General features: G+C 41.1%; 3 protein-coding genes across 4 annotated transcripts; 1 reads left to right on the top strand and 2 right to left on the bottom strand.

The window, feature by feature from the left end:
- Positions 1-2,998: 2,998 nt before the first annotated feature.
- Positions 2,999-4,024, bottom strand: LOC145702781 (abhydrolase domain-containing protein abhd-5.1-like). The gene is made up of 3 exons (XM_081780049.1): positions 3,755-4,024; positions 3,349-3,710; positions 2,999-3,309 (listed from the first exon to the last, which is right to left on the bottom strand). The coding sequence occupies exons 1-3, from the start codon at positions 3,849-3,851 to the stop codon at positions 3,058-3,060; spliced, it is 711 nt and encodes a 236-aa protein (XP_081636175.1). The 5' UTR covers positions 3,852-4,024; the 3' UTR covers positions 2,999-3,057.
- A 103-nt stretch (positions 4,025-4,127) lies between these two features.
- Positions 4,128-6,287, bottom strand: LOC145702685 (uncharacterized). 2 transcript variants are annotated; one of them, XM_081779943.1, is made up of 8 exons: positions 6,008-6,287; positions 5,834-5,962; positions 5,738-5,786; positions 5,535-5,668; positions 5,215-5,456; positions 4,454-5,174; positions 4,282-4,412; positions 4,128-4,239 (listed from the first exon to the last, which is right to left on the bottom strand). In XM_081779943.1, exons 1-8 carry the CDS (start codon positions 6,093-6,095, stop codon positions 4,183-4,185), a joined length of 1,551 nt encoding a protein of 516 aa, XP_081636069.1. In that variant the 5' UTR covers positions 6,096-6,287; the 3' UTR covers positions 4,128-4,182. The 2 variants fall into 2 exon arrangements, with proteins under 2 accessions (XP_081636069.1, XP_081636070.1); XM_081779944.1 differs by having other exon boundaries at positions 5,834-5,967; positions 6,008-6,087.
- A 2,165-nt stretch (positions 6,288-8,452) lies between these two features.
- On the top strand, positions 8,453-15,402 carry LOC145702340 (fibronectin type-III domain-containing protein 3A-like). The gene is made up of 17 exons (XM_081779561.1): positions 8,453-8,734; positions 8,811-9,039; positions 9,171-9,224; positions 10,675-11,000; positions 11,188-11,311; positions 11,354-11,802; positions 11,845-11,911; positions 11,959-12,136; positions 12,177-12,322; positions 12,366-12,509; positions 12,551-13,120; positions 13,170-13,307; positions 13,349-13,499; positions 13,548-13,705; positions 13,754-13,889; positions 13,937-14,442; positions 14,485-15,402. The coding sequence occupies exons 1-17, from the start codon at positions 8,492-8,494 to the stop codon at positions 14,556-14,558; spliced, it is 3,693 nt and encodes a 1,230-aa protein (XP_081635687.1). The 5' UTR covers positions 8,453-8,491; the 3' UTR covers positions 14,559-15,402.
- The last annotated feature ends 62 nt before the right edge of the window (positions 15,403-15,464 follow it).

The raw sequence follows: 15,464 nt of genomic DNA, 5'->3' as shown, positions 1-15,464 counted from the left end.
GTGAGAAAGCTGGACAGATAGCTAACTGAATCGAAAATTTCAGAGCAGAAAACAAGTGAAAAAGGAAAACAAGCGAAATTTTTAGAAAGTTTTAGGGCCACCTTGGCGCTCGACTATCTTTCGCTTGTTTTCCTTTTTCACTTGTTTTCTGCTCTGAAATTTTCGATTCAGTTAGCTATCTGTCCAGCTTTCTCACACACCAAGTTAGTTTTCTATCTCTTTTTCTGTCGTAACAGTTTCTAGTTTTTCCTGATGATGTTTTAAATAAACGAAAACGTTCGAAAAACGATCCTCATGATTCATTATTAACGAAGTCAATATCAAAAATATACGATGAATAACCGACTTTCCCGCGAGAGAGAATCGAGAGAACTCCTGATGCGGTTAATGAGAAGGCATTACAGATTAACGAAGAGACTACAGTTTCTCACAAAGTGTGCTCAACACCAAGTAATACCACCATCACTAAATCTTAAAGCCACCTCAACTACTGAAAGAGATCTTTTAAATTTTCAACTGAAAAGGCTCAACACAGTCATAAATGATCTCTCCCTCGAAATTTCTTCTGCTTTTCAAGACTTTCAATCTAAATTCGATAATTTCACTTCCTCTTTTTCCACACTTGAGAGAAATGATTTTTACAAATCACTTCTACGAAATATTCAAATTTCTGAAAGTTCTTCTGACAAAACTCGTGAAATAAAATTGAAAAATCTTATTTCTAATTCTGATTCCTCTTCTCCTAAGATCGAAATCTTCAATCTTAGTGACAAAATTATTCCAACCAAAATTCTTAAAATTCTCGAAAATGGAATTTCCAGATCTGTCGGAGGTTCACCTCGTGACTCCAAATTGTTCCCTGCTTTTGAGAGTCTCTTGCGTAGTTGGTCAAAACATATTTCCATCTTCAAAATTGACATTATGACTCAGAAACGCGTCGAAACCGAAGTCAATCATTATCTACATCAACTTAGACAATGTTTCACCAAAAATGATGACATTAAAACTCTTCGGAAATATCTTGATAAAAATCGTGATATTACTTTGGTCAAAATTGACAAAAGCAAACATTTATGTTTTCTTAATACCACTGATTATGTTAGCAAAATGAATGCTGAATTTCCGCGTAATAAATTTGTAATTTGTGAATCTGATCCTACAACCAAAGACATTTCAGATTACAACTTACTTATTAAAAAACTTCGCCCTGAAATCTCCCATTCTACATTTCGCAGTCTTCAATGTAATCATAAAATCAAAAATAGTTTTGGTATTCTTAAAATGCACAAACCCTCACCTCATCCAGTGCGGACTATCATAGGAAGCCCTGGCTCACTATGCAGTGGTGCAGAAAAATACATCTATTCCATCATTTCCAAAATTATTCCTGAACTTCAGTTTTCATATTCATCAACTAAACAATTCAAGTCCTCTTTTATGGACATTGCTGATCAAATTTCAGTTGATGAACATATAATTTGGAGTGCAGACATTGTCTCGATGTATCCTAACATTGATGTTTCCTCAGCCATCGAAGTTATTTTAGATATTTTATATAAAAATCCATTAAAATATTTCGAACCAGAGGAAATGTCAGACGGCTCTATTTCCTACTTTCCTGATCGCTCTATCTTCAAGGAATTTTTAACTGGTGTTTTACAGAAATTTACTAGCTTCAGTACTCCTGAAGGTTTCTTTCGTCAACGTAATGGATGCAGCATGGGCAGCAAACTTGCCCCATGTGTTGCAAATATTTTCATTTCTCACTTAGAAACTAAATTTCTAAATACTGAAATCAAAAAAGGAAATATAATCTTCTGCTCACGGTACGTCGACGACTACCTTATTGTATCTCGAAAATCTGCAAAATCTCGTATATTGAATTGCATGAATCGATTTCACCCTACCATCAAAATGACATCTGAAGAAATGAAATCTAGTTTCATTTCTTATCTTGACACTAGTATTAAACTTCACGATGGAAAATACCAACTTTTCTTTTTCGAAAAAGATAATAAGTCCGACATCTTGACTAACTTTAAAACTAGTGTCCTCTCAATCAAAAGATCTCTCTATTGACAGGAGAAATTTACAGAAGATTCAACTGTACATCGTGTCCGTATTCTTTAGACCTCGCACTCAAACAATTGACACAACGCTTCCTAAAAAACTCCTATCCTTTGCCCATTATCAAGCGTAAAATTAATGAGATTAAATCTAAAAACTTTGAACCGCTTCATAGGGATGAAGAAGGAATTATTAGAAAATACAACTTGTGTCTTGATTTTACTAGTGAACGGTGCTACAAAATCGGATTAAGTCTTCAAAAACTCTTTCGCAAAGTTACTCCGTCTTTTCGTCTCACTATTTCTTGGAGGACTATTCGTTTGGAGCGTGCTTTAGGTAAATTTTGGAAAAGATCAGTAGATAAACACGAGCTAAACGATCTTATTTATAAATTTGAATGTCCTTGTCGTGCTAGTTACATCGGTCAAACCATGAGACGTGCCGGTATACGCTGGTGTGAACATACGAGCTCAAATAATCAGAACAAATCTGCTCCTTCTTCTATTTATAAACATATTATCTCCTGCAAAACCTTTCAAGAACCTTCCAAAAATCCGTCGTAAACTATCAAAAAATGACTTTGCTCTTCAGTTCTTTGACGTACTCCAGACCAATCTAACTTTTGAGAGTCAACGAAAAAAACACGGAACAATTTCTTATTTTACTCCATAAACCTTCACTCAACGAACAATCTGATTTTAAACAATTTAAAACTTTTTAGTCGAGCACTGTTTTAGGGCCACCTTGGCGCTCGACTATCTTTCGCTTGTTTTCCTTTTTCACTTGTTTTCTGCTCTGAAATTTTCGATTCAGTTAGCTATCTGTCCAGCTTTCTCACACACCAAGTTAGTTTTCTATCTCTTTTTCTGTCGTAACAGTTTCTAGTTTTTCCTGATGATGTTTTAAATAAACGAAAACGTTCGAAAAACGATCCTCATGATTCATTATTAACTACTGTGAAAACTAAACAATGAAGGTGATAATAAAATTTCAATCCTTTCCCATGCTGTTTATCTCATACGTGTACTCAAAGAATTCATCGCCGTAAACAGCCCTCAGATCATTCCTTGCTCTTCTCATAAGCGGCATTCCGATGCTCTTCGGGAAGGCCCGGAACATTTCCAAACCACTTTCCCATTTGAGCGCCTTGAAAATACCAAACGTAGTTTTAATCACTGTCCTTCTTGCCCAGGGCATAGAGTCAAGCTTTTTCTGGAGCTCGCCGTCGTCTACTGCGAATCCCTAGAAAGATGTTATTTGAGAATTAAAGAGTAAAAGTACCCAAGGATCGAGAAGAATCAAGCCCTGCGGTTTCAGTACTCCATCCATGCACAATTTGGCCGACAAATAACCGCCGAAAGAATGCCCTGCCAGCCAGAAATCTTCTTTTACTTCTTTTTGAATCACTTCCGTCAGCGCTTCAGACCAGAGACTTTCGATCTTCAACGGGTCCTCTGTTCCAAAATCTTTTCTTTCCGAGTGGCCAAATCCAGGCAAGTCGACAAGCATTACAGGAGCATTCACGTGAGCAACATTTCGAAAGAAACAACCAGAGCCAGTTCCCCAACCGTGAAGCATCACAAGCGGCATTTTGTCCTTTTCTTGATTCGCCCAGTAAACTCTGGTTTTTCCAAGCGAGGAGTCTGACATTAATTTTGAATATTTTTTTCCAAAGAGTTAAATTTACCGATATCTTTTTGCTGAATTTTCGTATCTGGAATCAATTGCTGAAGCCATTGTGTTGGTTGAATTTCTGATTTCTCCGTTTTCTCACAAGTTTTCATTGCTCTTTATTGAACTTGATTCTTGGGCCTTTCAAACGACAATAGGTAGTGTATCGATAATCGATATTGTTTTTTGTTCAATTTCTTCGGACAGTCTCGAGACTTTATGCAGTTTATTGGCTTGGTGAAGGTGGAAGATTATTCTCGAACTCTTTGAACGACGTCAATAGACTCTGTTGACCTGTGTGTCAGGCGCGTGGGTTATGTCAATCAAATATTTTTGCTTTAGTGCTCTGGGCGATGATTCATACACTATTAAATATCAGACACGGAGCGTATATAACGCTCATTTGCAATTTATTTGAAGTAACACAGTTAGGCAGTTATCGTATTAAATTCGACTGTCAATCCTCTTAATTTTCTGAAGGGCTCGTTCAACAATCGGTGGCTGAAATCAACGATGAGTACCAATTTGGTTAGTCAATTTTACCTGGTTGAGATTACAGTGTTCAGTGTCAATTTTGCAAATACAAAAATAATACAAACAGCCGAGTACAAAACCAGTCACTTTGAGAATCCAGAGCAGAGCAAATGTCCACATTACTTCATGGAAAGTTAGTTCTAAGAGAAAAATGAAAACGGAGCTTTTGAAAATGGCATACTATTTTGCTGGGAATAAACCAAATCTTTGCGCAAGATGTAAAAATATGCACTTAGCAATAAGTTCTCGCCGAAAACAACGAGAAAGTAGTAGATCAAGACACTAGCGTACGATGTGTTCCTTCTCTTTTCTCTTTTCTTCGAGTGAGTTTTTATCATGCAAGGCTTCGTTGCGGGGACCCCATATACATCTACCCAGGTAAATAGAGTCGACAGCCACATCAGATAGACAGAAGGCACAGCGACCACAAGATAGTAGAATAGTTTCCAGAGCACCTTTCTCTTCTTCCCCTTGAGCTTCCTCCTCGCTTCTTCGAAAAACGACTTACAGTAGCTTCCAATGACAAAACACGGAAGCGCCACCAGTGCCAAATGAACCACTCCCAACATGATGAGCATGCCAATTGGTAAGTAATATACAGTAATAGCGATAAGGATGCATCTGGAGGTGATAGAAGTAGCGTAATAAAGGAGTCCGATAGGCATTTTTCCGGGCACTTTTTTGTCCGTGTAGTAGTCGAGAAATTCCGTGACCTGTCCTCTGTCGAAAACTTTGACCTCGTCGATTGGAAAAGCTCGGACATTCTGCGCAGAGTCGACTGAAAACTTGAGAACAGAGAGGCCGACGAGCACCCAGGTCTTTGTCATGCAGTCAAGCTGCTTCATTAGTTCTCGGTTGCCCGTGTCGATTGTGAACCAAATGACGTAGAATTGCAGAATCGCCTTAATGTTGGTAGAAGACGTGCTAAGAAACAAACAAAACCTGTGGAACAAGCTTAGTGACAGCTTCCACTCGTCTAAACTGTTCAAGGTGGCTTTGCGAGTGCCTGTGCAAATAGAGGAATTTTTGCACCTCATCGTCAAAAATGTCGTTCTTTTTCTTGGCGAGTTTTCTGGCCTTGATCCCATAGATCACGAGCATGAGATGTTTGACGAAATAGCCAGTGCACGTGATGAGACTCACGCCGAAAAGTATCTTCATTCCGAAATTGAATTTGCCGACGTCTAGAGCGCGTTGGGAAAGAAACGAGATTATATCTGTCTATTCATCAAATCGATGGAGTAACTCTTTCTCAACTCGACCTTTCAGCATCCTGCGCGTGTCAAGGAGGAAAAGGGTTGAAAGCCACAGCGTTGGAAGGAGAACGATGATGAGTGTCAAAGAAGCAAAAGTAAGGGACGCTTGACGGCCGAATTCATTCTGAGCAGCACAACCTTTTTTGGGTTTAGAATTGTTGATAAATCAAAAATGGTATATTTGGCATTTTTTATAAAAATCCGGTCCTGTCTCATTGTCATAATGTAGTTTTAGCTCCTCCCTAAGAGCATCGTCATCTAAAATTGATCATTTAAAAATGATGTGCCTGTCTGATAGAAAGTACCAATTGTTGTATTATGCGAAGCCATAGCATAATACCCAGCAGCGGTTGATACGGCCGAGTAATTTTGAAACATCCACAGCAGCAGTTTAATGATAGGCACAATACACCAGGACCAGGTCCAGCAGCATCCTTTTCTTTCAAAGTCAGCATCAAGAAAAATCGAAATCCGCTCACCTTTCTCGCCGAAATTCGGCAGTTGATCGACGAGGTCTTCCTGCTCCTCAAAGACCTCTTCCTCTTCTTCTAATGTTGAGTCTCTCATTTTGCGATTTTGAAATGAGGGATTCGCGATTTTTTCTTCCGCGTGCGAAAGGATATTTGATTAAGGGACGAGTCACTGTTTGGTATTTGTAGTTTCATAAAAACGAGTCGAAATTCTTCCCCTTTCCACGATGATCCGAAATCTTCATGTCAATATTTTACTATAATTGCTTCATTTATTATTAATAAATTATTAAAGATCAAAATGCCCTTATAATAAAAATGATCCTTCGAATAATTTCGCAGTCATGACGTTACACTGGACACCCGTGATGTTTTCAATTAAATTGTCTAAATAGTAGTCTTGAAAAAACGGCCATTATGACGTCGAGGCTCTTCGGAAAGGTGAAGAAGGAAAGCGCAATTTTGGATAATTGATTTTGACTTTCGCTAATAATAATATGAGGCGAAGACTCTTCGGCTTGATCCGACCAAAAGATCAATTTAATAAAAACGAGGGGATTTACCCTGAGAGTTTAAGACGACACCAGCCGGATTAATGAACACTTTGCCAAAAAGAGAGAGGGGGACAAGAATGAGATCTATGTCATGTTCAGGTGCGCTTACAGTCGCTCAATTACAGTAAGCCGATCTGCCAAGGTGCATTTTTAACCGACTTGTTAAATGAATTATTACAAAAAGTTATTAACAAATAAATTATTAGCAATAATCGTAAATTGTTGGTTATTAGCTTCATCGTTATGCTTATTGCTGACGTTTCCGCATTTTATAGACGATCGTTGGAGTGTAAATAAACGCCTTCTTTCTTAGATAAGTTGATCGAGCTGCTGCGATTACCTGGACAAATAATTATTTATTCCGAGAGTCGATTCAATTTGAGAGTTGAGGAACTTTCACATGGACTCGAGCACGCCTTGGGTATTTATCAAAACAGAGAATCAAGAATAAAACAGAAAGAGAGGGAGAGAGAGACTCAGGAGATTGATAAGATATACAAAGTCATTCAGTATCGCCCCGCCAGATATTTTTCTTCTTGAGATATTTTTTCACTTTTTTCAAGAGACCAAGAAAAAAATTCTACCATTGATTGACAATTTATCTTGCTGACCTTAGAAGAAGAGACAGAGCGTTGTCTGACTATCTAAAATATCGACGACTGTTAGATTAGCTAGCGAGGAATTTCGACCAGCAGTCTGGCGAGCTTCAAGCTTTCAGACTCGGAGTTAGAGAGAACGATCCTTATTGACAACTCGCAAATATGAACCATCAAAAGAGAGAATAATTCGGATAGATAAGCGAGTCCTAGGAAATATTCAGTTTACCTCGCTACGGAACACCAGAATAATAACAGCTCGTCGGTATTTAACTTATTTTAGCGATAACATCCACTTCCAGTCCAAAAGAAGAATAATTATCAAAAAACTTTATATTTAAAAAACTTTAGTCTATCGAAATATTAAAGATAAAAATATAAAGTTATTTGATAATTTTTCTTCTTATAGATTCATTGGATGTCATCGCTAGAAAAAGTTAAATATCAATAAACTGCTTTGTCATCAGACAGCGGTTTAGAATTTAACCTGACGTGGCCATAAGCCTAAGACCGTGAGTTCGCACTGACCTGGGCTTAGAATTAGGCCAGATCAGTAACAAAGTGGTTAGATCGAGTTGATCTCACGTCGTAGATTCTCGAAAGTGGCGCGGAAAATGAATGAGCGCTGGCTCGCGCGCGCTGATTGGCCGCGCCGCGCGCTTGGCGCATTCTCATTGGACGCCCTAACACTACGTGTTGCAGTGACAAATGCTGGGTACACTACGCCTCTACGTGATTAAAATTTAAAATCGCAAATTTTCACTCCCACAGTCAAAGTAGCACTACCCATTAATAAATCAATCAATTTAGCGAAAAAAATCGCATAATTTCAATTTAGTCAAATTATTCATTATTAGAATAGATAAAAAAGACACAGAAAACTCTTAGAGAAGGAGATAAACTAATTGAGAAAAGACGCGAAGAGTTCGAAATTTCCGAAAATGTCGTAAAGACAAAAAGCGCTTCGGGGGACGTTAGGGTCTATTTTGATAGTCAGACTACAACAGAAAATGTGCTCGAGAAAAGAGGAAAAACGAAAATTGTCGTCATTTTGATTGATGCTCTTCAAGAGCGATTTTCTGCTTTATCTGGCAGCCCCCAGTCTGCAATCATTAGCCAGACAATATTTTTAATAATAAATAACTACAGTATCTGGCGGCCAAAAACAGTATGTAGAAAGAAGGAAGAATAAGTCTAATTCAATAAGATATTCTCGATGAATGAATTTCTGTCTGTTTTTTACCCACCTCCAGCTGACTGTAACACTTACTGTCGAAAGTTTCATAACGCGTTTGTTATTTCAGAAACGGAAATCGGATTTGAGGTGAGACCAGTCACAGTCGATGCCGGCGTCAATACAAGCCGAGCCCAACGCCGAGCCAGTCGAAATCAGTCCCGTCGGCCCCGTCAAAGAAAAACTCCAACTCGTCGAAGATGATGTCGACAACGATGGAGAGGCAGCTCAAAAGAATGGTGAAACTGAAGAAGAATCTCTAAATGCTCGGAATGAAGAAAACTCGGCGGAGAATGAAGTCACGGAAGAAAGTGAAGAAAGTTCCGCTAATCCAACGCCACTTCCGGCTCAGGCAACGATTCACCAACTATATTTTTATCTTACCAAAGTCCTTGAGTTCGAACTTTTTCGTGAATCGAATTAAAAAGACCCTCTCTCACCCGCCGGGCCTTGAGCCAGTCCCAGCAGCCTACCATGCAAATGGCTACGTTCCTCAGCTGCCTCTGACCACCGTAGCTTCAAACGGAGCTACTCCTGTCCAATCGCCGCCATTACCGCCTCTGCTCCATCACCACCACCATCCGCCTTATTCTCATCACATGTCGCCTCCTCCACTTCCTCCACATAATCACACTCCTGCCCAGTTGCCTGTCCAAGCCAGAGTTTCGCAAATCTACCGTGATTCTCGTGAAGTTTTCGCTTGGAACTTGGAGTCTTTAAAGTAGAAATACGATTTGTAGTATAAAATTTTAGCGATAAATTACTGTTTGTTGAACTCTTGGTGAAAGTTCCTGTACAAGAAAGTTCCAGTGCTCCCCAGAACAATCCCCCAGCGCCACATTGTGAGTAACCTTGACACAAACCTTGTAAAATTGCGTTGGGAAGTTTTGTTTGTTTTTCCTGTCCCGCCGGTGGGGTGGTGAAATGACCGAGGCACACGGCCTAAGGGCAAGTTACCAAGGGTTTTTTCGAATGAATGTCACGATAAAGAGTGTTTATATAGGAAGATATGTTGCCGCCAGAGATGTTAACCAATGACCAGGCGATATTTTACTATTATCAGGGTTAGTGTCAATTTTTCGTTGATTTCAAAGGCAGGTCCAGGTGTTTAGCATTTCTTTTGTCTAAGAGTGTTGAGAATCTAGTAAATATGCTTGGCAAGTGTGACGTCCCCAGGGAGGAGCTATTGTGGCTACTGTAGTGGGGAAGCGTGACAGTGAATTTGCCCGGGTTAACAGAGTAAGACGCAAAAAAGGGATTGGCGTCATGCGTCTTCTCTAGGCAGAAGCGCGTTCTACTGCTCCCTACCGCCGCCTTTAGTCCAGTAGCTGCCGACGCAACTAGCGGGGCAAGACCCTCGGGGCAAGAGTCTTCTTCCCTCCTCAAAAAACGCCTGCTCCCACTACTCACCTGAAGCGTCAACTAAATGCATCGGAATTCTAATAAAAGCGGACAATAAACAAAATTGATAAAGAAAGTTTTTTTCCTCAGAGAAGATTTTTATGATAAGAGTTCACATGACGCGGGGAAGAAAGAAAAAACGCAAAACCAAGGGTAAAGTCAAGCCAAAACTCAAAGTCTCAAAGTCTATTGAACTCTTACCGTATAATTTGACCGATGATTGATCTGTTTGCTTTAAATTAAGCGGTGACCTTTGGACTTTTTTCAATATAATCGGGTCTATTTTATAATGCTGACTTTTTGTTTTTTTCGACAAAAAATTTGATTTTTACGTGATCAAGGTCGTTTGCCGGCTTTACGAGGGTGAAATTGCGCCTTGATCATGCTTGAGCCGGCAGGGGCCCTTAATTAGAGAGAAAATGAGCAATCAAATAATAGGGAACGTCGGGCGGGCTTGAAATCAAGTTCTATTTTCTGTGCCGCTCAGAATAATTACTCTCGATTGGAGCCCGCTCCATATCTCTCGGATAATGGAGAGAAGCCGACAATTTGATCCCACACTTCAGGCACAGATCGATTACTTTCGAAAGGCCGGCTTACTTTAGTAGCAACATTCGATTTCTATCATTTTTTCGCCAAAAAATGATGATTTCTGTGTCCACAAAATGCTGAAATTGTAAACCCGTCACAAGTTAATAATTCTTCGAGAACGTATAAGACATTTGCTAGGTTAGTGGAAACATGCCAGGGGAAATACACAACGCACTCATTTTAATTAGTGCCACTGACGTCAGAATAACTTTTTTGGGAAAATGACTTTCAATAAATTAATCTTCTTCGAACAACTTATCATTTGTTCTTGTGAAAAAATGTGTTAAATTATATTTCTAGCGCTAAAAGAACTCGAACTCCATGATACGATGGTCGCCGCTGCCGCTCCGGCGTACCAGCCTGCTCACATGTTCGGCGGCCTTGGCTACACTCAAGAAATTGTGGACCTTGAGGTCACCGCTGGTATGGAAATTACGCTGCCAAATTGTGACGGGACACAGAATATGTACCGAGGCCCCGTTCGAATTTCTATGCCCGTATCTCCGGGTATGCCTCTTCCAATTGCACCTCCCATCGGCTATCAAGTATACATGAGACTGGACACGGATCCCAACACGGGACACATGATCAAGGTCTATTCTGTATTACCCGGACCGCAGTATCAGGAATGCGCATCAAGAATCAATACGATTAGCGGATTTGACGGATGACCAGTTCTTAGGGGCGAGAGCATTATGCCTTGCATGAAGCATATCTTATGCGAATTTCTATTCCTATCGTGTATTCTTCAGTTTTCTTATTTAAAATAAAGATAATTTAACGATGAGAATCAAATTTTTGATGCGCTTGTAGATCCAGCACGCGATGCCGATGCAGCATGTTTCACACGAAGCTGCACCTCCATATGTCCACAACGGCAATTCCTACCAGCCCGTTTACAACCATGACATCGCCACTATCAACGAGCAGAATAAAGGTGTCTTTAATTTAATCTGCGTTATCAAACTCTAATTTCTAGTCACCGCCAAAGAACAGATGAACAAATCGCTCGCTCCTTCGAAAGGAGCAGAAACAGACGAAGAAAAGAAGAACATAAAAAGCACACTTTCCAAAATCGATTCACCAAGAATCGTCAAGCTTTCGCACAACTGGGCGATTATCAAATGGAACAAAGTTCGCTCCGATGAAAAGTCAGATTTAAACGAAGAGAACCTGTCATATATTCTTGAAATTCGAAACACCACGAGCGCCCAGGACGATGCCTGGAAGCTGGTCTATCAGGGCCTCAAGCTCGAGTACGAAGTCGCCAAGCTCATTCCTGAAAACAACTACCTATCCCGTGTCAAGGCCCGATACCTGAACATTGAAGGAGACCCAAGTCAAGTGCAGAACTTCAGAACAGAAGCAATCAGCAAAAACAATATTGACAATAGAGAAAAGTCACCTGACATTCACCGACCACACAAGGTAAAACACAGAACCACTGAGCATGGATTGAATTCTGTTTAGCGTGGAAAAGGAGACTACGAACCAAAGTCACGAAGATCGCGAGCAAGTGCACCAGACAATCTCAAAGGTAAGATTCCCACGCATTCCTTCTTTCAAACTCACACGGCTATTTAGCAAAGAAAACTTCTTCGACCTCGATTGACGTTTCTTGGTCGCCGATGGCGGGTGTGACCAAGTATATCCTGCAGATGAAGCAAATCACACACAGATACCACGACGATGAATCTTTCAAAACTGCCTACGAAGGTCAAGAGACTCACTACTCCTTTCGAGAGCTCAAAAAAGCTGCAAGGTACAACGGAGCTCTCTAATACCTGCTAAAGAATTCGTAGATACCGTTTCCGTGTAGCAGGATTGACAAAGGACGGCCAATCCGACTTCTGTAAACCTTGCGACGAAAGCACTGGACAAGACCCTCCCACACAGCCCAGCAGGCCGATCCGAACGCGCCTCGAGAAGAATACCAACATCTCAGAAGGTAAGTTACCCTCTTAAACTTTTTGATAAGCCCGTGTTATTAGAGAAGAGTCGCGCACGCCCGTTATATAATGTTACGCTGGAGTGGAAGGCGCCTAAAGAAACAGGTGGCAGCTCTATTACTGAATTCCGAGTTCAACAGCGATATGCTAATCAGAATCAATCTGCTTGGGAGTTGAAATACAAAGGTAAAACCATTTCATTTCCCCACTCAATCATCGATTTCTAGGCAATGAAACCAGCCATGTCTTTACAGATCTCCTTCCCGGCTCCAAAATTGAATACCGCGTCCAAGCCGTAAACCAACACGGCATGGCTTCGGTCTGGTCCCTCCCCGAAATGATCAACACGCCTCCCGGAAGACCACTAGCTCCGAAAAAGATCGACGTGACCAATATTGGCACGGATTCCTGCTCTTTGAGCTGGTCGGTCGGGCTGTGCGTGGCGGGTGGAAGCGTTTCTCGCTATGAAATTCGACTCACTGAAGTTGGATATTACGATCACAAGACAGAAAGTGCCCCTGTCGAAGCTGATGATTCTGATGATCGTGTACAGTTCAAAGATGGTCTTCGATCCGCTAGAGAAGCAACCCTGGAGAACCTACTCTCTGGAAGGACGTACAAGGTCCACTTGAGGACGGTGAATTCCGGCTCTGAGGAAAGTGAATGGAACTCGACAGAATTCCAGACCCTCGCGGATGTTCCCTCAGTTCCCGAAAGCCCCTCGGTGACCTCTGTACAATCGGACGCAGTCGCGATCGAGTGGAGAGAGCCAGTCGCCAATGGCTCTCCGATAACAGGTAAATAGAGATCCTGTCAAAGAGAGTCAATGTTAAAATTATCTTTCAGGATATTATGTCCAGATCAGAAGCGAAGGCAAGACGCTGTCATTGAACGTCAACTCGACCAAATTGGAGCGTACCGGGCTCGCTGCTAACACTCATTTCGTATTCAAAGTTGCCGCTATAAATTCTGTTGGTCAATCTGGTGAGTGCAAATTCAATTATCCGCGATTTACCTTATTCTAGGATTTTCCTCTCCATGTTCTGTAAAAACAAACGCATCAATTCCTCACGTTCCAAAGCTTTCTGTTTCGCTGATGCCAACTTCTACCCCAATTGTTCGTCAGTGGGCGCTTCTGCAGTGGCCCAAGCCGCAAGATCAGGGCTCCAAAATAACGTAAGCGACGTCGTATTTATTAATTACTAATGGCAAACCCCCATTTAGATCATACACAGTTGAATACAAAATGTCCTCCGAGGAGCGATGCTCAACGGTGGTATCTGGGGATGACGATAGAGTCGAAATTGATGATCTCATGCCCGAGGAAACTTATCGATTCAGGATAAGAGCTGTCAACGACAGGGGTCCGAGTCCGTGGTCAGGTAAATATGCAATTCGCAATCAGATTCATCAAATTTGCGTCATGTTAGATTGGATACATGTAAAAACGAAGCCTCTTCCTCCGACAGCGCCTGTCCTAACTCTCCTCGAAGTTCATCCCACCTCTGTCAAACTCCAATGGACAGATTCAAACAACAAATACATGCTCCAACGTCACTCAAAAGGGTAAGTTCACGCCCTTCACCAATCCATCATAATAATATTCTCTTTAGCTCGTGGAAGGTGATCTACAGGGGCGAAAAGAGCTACAACAAAATATCCAAGTTGACGGAAGGCACGAGCTATCGGTTCCGCGTCTCTGCCAGCAACAGCTCTGGAGATGGACCTTTCAGCTCTATTTTCGAAGTCACAACTCCCCGATGTCCTCCTCCGAATATCCGTCGCGCTCCTGTGGTAGCTACGAATGTAGAAAATCGCTCGGCTACGATCTCTTGGACGATGGAGAGCAACTTGGTAGACTTGAAATACCGTGTCGAGCTTCTCCGAGGGGATGAAACACTCAGATCGCTGACGACGACAAAACAAGAGCTCAAGATTGAGAATCTGGACACAAATATTAATTACGCGGTGCGGGTTCAATCCCAACGTGATGGTCAATGGGCAGAGTGCTCGCCTGAGAAGTCCTTCTGCCTCGTCTTCAAGGAAGTCAAAGAAGTCAAGGAGACGAAGAAGTCGACGCCTTCAATGAAAAAGATCTTTGAAGAAGATTCAATCACCGGTGAGCTCGAAAACATAAAAACAAACTAAATTCCCCCTTCAGCGCTGCTGGTATTTGCGTTTGCTATTGTTGCCGTCCTAATCGCCCTGTGCGGTCACCACTGGCAGACAAGCTGAGACTCATTCTAACATTCTATTTCCCAGGCCAAGCAATTCTGGCCGCGCCTAGCCATCCGTTTTACCGTACTCCCTCGCCATCGCTCTTCAATCTTCTCTTTTTTAATCCTTTGCCCATTTCATATTTCAGTTTAGAAAATGTTATGTTCAGTTTTTTTTTCATTTTCAAATGGATACGACCCCTTGATATTTATTTTTTAATTTATCCATGTATTGGTGAAAAAATCAAGAGAAAAATACATCCCAAATGTGAAAATAACTTCCTCTAGCTTCCTATCGCTGTATGTACGATTTTCGCTATTCGGGTGTTTCCCGAACAGTTAGGCCCAATTCGTTGCCCTGTGAAAAAAATGAAACTCTTCCTTGCTATCAACAGATGTTCAAAATTGGCATATACATTCAACATATCAACCACGTTCAACTTTGTGTGCGCCACCTATCCCACTCAATGACAAACCGACTTATTCAATTATTTATTCATATGTATATATATATTCAGCTCATCCCTCTTGGCAAAAAACGAAAAAGTATAGTAACTACCGGTGCGTAGATTCTTGCTAGAACGAGAAAGAGTACGAGACGCAAATGATCGAATTTGCCCGCTCGTCGCGTGCTCTTTCTCCGCTTCTGATTTTGTCGACTTTCTTATCACAATATTGATCCTTTCTCTTTCCTGCTCAATTCAAAATTCTAGTTCTCCCCCTTCGAATAAAACCATCAGTCTTCATTTGCTCCGTAATCCTCTTTCCGTTTTCTGTGATTTACCACACTTCATCGTTTCTAATGGTGGCATTAACTCCGACCGACCGGTTCCGCGGTGCTAAATAAATCGACCATTTAAAAATCCAGCCGAAGAATTAATTTTAATTCGTTGCGACTTGAAAATTTGTATGCAGAAAGAGGATA

Source organism: Oikopleura dioica, chromosome PAR (genome assembly GCF_907165135.1).
Source record: "Oikopleura dioica chromosome PAR, OKI2018_I68_1.0, whole genome shotgun sequence".
NCBI lineage: Eukaryota > Metazoa > Chordata > Appendicularia > Copelata > Oikopleuridae > Oikopleura > Oikopleura dioica.
The sequence above is the reverse complement of the archived record's forward strand: the minus strand, read 5'-3'. Positions and strand labels throughout refer to the sequence as shown.